The sequence below is a fragment of the Musca domestica genome, unplaced genomic scaffold, assembly GCF_030504385.1.
Source record: "Musca domestica strain aabys unplaced genomic scaffold, Musca_domestica.polishedcontigs.V.1.1 107, whole genome shotgun sequence".
In the NCBI taxonomy this organism is placed as follows: domain Eukaryota; kingdom Metazoa; phylum Arthropoda; class Insecta; order Diptera; family Muscidae; genus Musca; species Musca domestica.
This window is the reverse complement of record NW_026712125.1, coordinates 1,861,283-1,866,314: the sequence shown is the minus strand read 5'-3', so window position 1 is coordinate 1,866,314 and position 5,032 is coordinate 1,861,283. Positions and strand designations below refer to the sequence as shown.

At 34.3% G+C, this 5,032-nt stretch overlaps 1 protein-coding gene across 1 annotated transcript; it reads left to right on the top strand.

The window, feature by feature from the left end:
- Nucleotides 1-204: 204 nt before the first annotated feature.
- Nucleotides 205-770, top strand: LOC101895930 (enhancer of split malpha protein). The gene has a single exon (XM_005191315.4). The coding sequence runs from the start codon at nt 229-231 to the stop codon at nt 703-705; it is 477 nt and encodes a 158-aa protein (XP_005191372.1). The 5' UTR covers nt 205-228; the 3' UTR covers nt 706-770.
- The last annotated feature ends 4,262 nt before the right edge of the window (nt 771-5,032 follow it).

The window sequence follows — 5,032 nt, the reverse complement described above, 5'->3', positions numbered from 1 at the left end:
TAAAAGAGAGACTTGGAAAAAAACACCTGCCTCAAAACGAGCTGTGATTGGCTGATGTGTAGCCAAGCAAGAGCACAAAGAGAGAGTTTTCTGGGTACACACTCAGAGACGTTTGCCTATAAAAGCGCAGACGCAACCATGCCAGAGCATAGTTCAACGAATAACTTCAAACCGACAACATCAAGTCTTTGATTTCAAATTCATTTAATTTTCAAAAGAAAAACGAAAATGTCTTTCATGACTCGTGAATACAAATTCAATACCACCCTGCAAATGCAGAAAAAAGATCAACACACCATGGCCATGCGCAGTTTCAAGAAACTGGTGAAACCGCTGCTGAGATTGGTCAAGAAAAAGCAGCTTTTGCGCAAAACCCTGGCAGAGATTCAACAGAATACCTACAATTCCAGTCTGGAAGATATGCGCAAAGATCCCGTTTCTTTGAATGCCGCCCAAGACAATGTGGCGAATGAGGCTTTGGAGCAGCGCATTTTCAATGAAATCCGTCATTGTCCCAACAATGCTGCCGTCATTGTGCATCAGGGTCAGCAACAGCATGTGGTGTCCGTTAGCCAAACCCAAAACTACATTCCTGTGCATTTTGCCCGCACCGACAGTGGCACCTTCTTTTGGACCTCCATGGACATGGCCCAGCAGCAGGAGATGAAAATGCGCTCCCAACTGGATAGATGGGCCCAGGCTTAAAAGCGGACAACAAACAACAACAAAATTTATTTAATTTCTGTGAGAGGATCATAGCAAAAACAAAAGGGTATCAGCTTTAAATAATTCAGGCAAATTTTCCATTCACAAAAAAAAAAATTTGGAAATTTGGAAAATTTGCACTGAAATGCTTTAACTATTTTCAATAGAAATTTGTGGTGATATTAGTTTTTATAGGTTTTACTTTTTTTCGTTAAATGAAAAAAATCCATAACATAATAATTGATATTCAATTGTGAGGTAATTAATTTTATTTGTATAGGAAATTTCAATTTTGAAATGTTTATTCAATTAATTTATTGTGATTCTTAACTGAGAATTGATCATTGTCTTCCATTAGTTGTTTAGGGATTTTCTTAGGTTAATATCCACTGTCTTCCATGTAAAATGTAGATTTTTTTGTAAGAGGTTTTCTAGTTTTATAAGAAATACAAAAAAAAAATAAAATAAAATTAAAAAATAAACAACATTTTTAAATACAAAAGAAATTTTTATTTGTGTTTTTATTTAAAAAAAAAATATTGGAAAAAAATCTGTTTCAACAGAAGGGTGGTAACATGGTTAGAGATCTGTGTGTCTATTTAACAATGGGTTAATGACAAACTTGAAATCCAAATGAGATTTGAAATATAAAAAAAAATATATATAAAGATGACACAAAGCAAGGAAAAAAGCCGCCCTCCACCATTTGGAACGAATTTGGCAATTTTCAAAAAAAAAAAAAAAAAAAATCCGTCGAAAATTCAGTTAAAATTTTAAAAGTAAATTCGGAGGCTATCCGATGATGTGGACCTGCACAGACAATTTTCTGTCATAAGCTGAAGTATCGATTACGAACTTCAAATACCAAATTTGAAACATTTCCGGCAAATAATGTCGTATATATCACCAAAATACCGAATATCGGGAGGTACCGCTATATGGAAGCTATACGAAGACGTGAACCCGCACAGCCAATTTTCTGCCTTAGGTTGTAGTATCCATTACGAACTTCAAATACCAAATTTGAAACAATTCCGGTGGATAATGTAGCTAAAATCATCAAAATACCAAAAAAGGGAAGGTACCATTATATGGGAGCTATACGAAGACGTAGACCGGCACAGACAATTTTCTATCACAGGCTGTAGTATCCATTACGAACTTCAAATACGAAATTTGAAACAATTCCGGTAAATAATGTCGCTAAAATATTCAAAATACTGAATATCGGGAGGTACCGTTATATGGGGGCTATACGAAGACTTGGACCTGGACAGACAATTTTCTGTCATAGGCTGTAGTATTCATTACGAACTTCAAATACCAAATTTGAAACAATTCCGATGAATAATGACGCTAAAATCATCAAAATACCGAATATCGGGAGGCCCCGTAATATGGGGGCTATACAAAGACGTGAACCTGCACAGACAATTTTGTGTCACAGGCTGTAGTATCCATTACGAACTTCAAATACCAAATTTGAAACATTTTCGTTGAATAATGCAGCTAAAATCATCAAAATACCGAATATTGGGAGGTACCGTTATATGGGGGCTATACGAAGACGTAGACCGGCACAGACAATTTTCTGTATTAGGCTGCAGTATTCATTACGAACTTCAAATACCAAATTTGAAACATTTCCGGCGAATAATGTCGCTAAAATCATCAAAATACAGAATATCGGGAGGTACTGTTATATGGGGGCTATACGAAGACGTGAACCTGGAAAGACAATTTTCTGTCTTATGCTGTAGTATCCATCACGAACTTGAAATACCAAATTTGAAACTACTCCGTTGAATAGTTTCTCTAAAATCATGAAAATACCGAATATCGCAAGGTACAGTTATATGGGGAATATATCAAAACGTGGACCTACACGGTCCATTTTCAATACCAAAAGTCCTGCCGACATAATATAAATTTGAGTAAAATTTTATCAACTTACTTCATTTCGTTCGAAAGCTAGAGTGATTTCCACAGACGGATAGTCGGACGGACATCGCTAAATCGACATAGAATTTTATGCTGATCAAGAATAAATATACTTTGTGGGGTCTAAAATGTATATTTCGAGGTGTTACCAGCGGAATGACAAACTTAATATATCCTCCATACTATGGTGGAGGGTATAAAAATCCACCCTCTGGAGGTCCTGGAAAAAAATCCTTCATAAAATCCACATTTTAAAAAATTCACATTAATAATTCAGTTGGTCTTTGGAACAAAATTATTTAAAAAATTTCAAATTCTATAAAAAATCCACGGCTCTGGGGATCCTGAAAACAATTCTTTATAAAATTCAAATTTTAGCTCTGTTGGTCATCGCAAAAATTCGTTAGAAAATCCACCACTGATGGCCCTGTTGATCGTTAGAAAAAAAAATTATAAACAAAATCAACCTTTATGGCTCTGGTGGACCTTGGTTGTCCAAGGAAAATTCTTTGTTGGTCCTTGCAAAAATTCATTTAAAAATTCGCCATTGGTTTATTGGTCTGTTGGTTCTTAAAAAAAAAAATCTTTAAAAAATCTACGTTTATTGGTCTGTTCTTTAAAAAATCCACGTTTCTGGCTACTGAAGTTCTCGGAACAAGAATATTTTAAAATCCACGTTTCTGGCTACTAAAGTCCTCTGAAAAAAATCTTTAAAAATCCACGTTTCTGGCTACTGAAGTCCTCTGAAAAAAATCTTAAAAAAATCCAAGTTTCTGGCTACTGAAGTCCTCGAAAAAAAAATTTAAAAAATCCACGTTTCTGGCTACTGAAGTCCTGGGAAAAAAATTCTTCAAAAAATCCACGTTTCTGGCTACTGAAGTCCTGGGAAAAAATTCTTTAAAAATCCACTGAAGTCCTCTGAAAAAAATCTTTAATAAATCAACGTTTCTGGCTACTAAAGTCCTCGGAAAAAAATTCTTTAAAAAATCCACGTTTCTGCCTTGGAAGTCTTCGAAAAAAAAAATCCACGCTTGTTGGTCTATTTGTCCTCGGAAAAAAATTATTTAAAAAATCCACGTTTGTTGGTCTATTTGTCCTTGGAAAAAAATCTTTAAAAAATCTACGTTTCTGCCTCGAAAGTCCTCGAAAAAAAATCCACGCTTGTTGGTCTATTTGTCCTCGGAAAAAATTCTTTAAAAAATCCAAATTTGGGAAAAATTCTTTAAAAAATCCACGTTTATTGGTTTGTTGGTCCTTGGAAAATATCTCTAAAAAATCCACCTTTTATTCCACGATTCTGGCTACTGAAGTCCTTGAAAAAATCCACGTTTTTGGCTACCTCGTTTGAGCGTTTCAAAAACTTCCTTCCAAAAATATATTCACAAATTTGGAAACAGTGTAAATTGAACTGTGGGAAAAAATAAAAACTTAATTTTTTAAAAATATATACAAATCCATTTCCAATGCAAATATTCACCTGTTTAATTACCAAAAAAAAAAATCCACTCATTATGGCTCTGGTGGACCTTAGTGGTCCAAGGAAAATTCTTTGTTGATCTTTGCATTTTTTTTTAAAAAATTCGCCATTGGCTGCACTTTTAGTCTTTGAAAAAAAAACGTTAAACAACTTCAAATTCTTTAAAGATCCACATTTAAGGATATTTTGTCCTTGAAAATGTACTTTGAAAAGCCTTGCCTGATAGTTCTGCCAATCCTGGGGAAAAATTCTTTGAAATGCTACGTCGGACGAGTGGCTTAGAAATGCCAGCAGTCTGAAGTTGGGTGTAGTTTTTTCATCTCAACCTGTATAGCCCTGTTGATCCTTGGAAAAAAAATTATAAAAAAAAATCCACGCTTTATGGCTCTGGTAGACCTTCTTTGTTGGTCTTTGCTAAAATTCTTTTAAAAATCCGCCATTGACTGCACTTTAAATCTTTGAAAAAAAATCTTTAAAAAACTCCAAATACTTTTAAAAAATACACATTTAAAGATGTTTTTTGTCCTTGAAATATATATTTGAAAAGCCTTCTGCCGGTCCTGGGAAAAATTCTTTGATATCCTACGTTTATGTTTTTTTGCCCTTGGAAATTATAGCTCATTTGATCCTTCAATAGAATCCTCGAAAACTTCACCATTTCCTCACCTTTAAAAAATATCACAATTTCATCTCTGCTGGACCTTGAATTTGCTGTTTTTTTTTAATCCGCAATTATATGACAACAGGTCCTCGATAATTACTTTAAATAATCTCCGATTGTTACTCGGCCAGTCCTCGGACAAAATTCATAAAAATGCACGACTCTCTGCAAGTCTTGGAAAAATAAGTCCACTTAAATTTTTTCCATTGAAATCGATCGGTAAAAAAAGACTTCAAAATATCGTAAAC

Excerpts from the sequence above, each read along its gene's own strand:
- LOC101895930 (XM_005191315.4), top strand. The coding sequence starts at position 229 with ATGTCTTTCATGACTCGTGAATACAAATTCAATACCACCCTGCAAATG.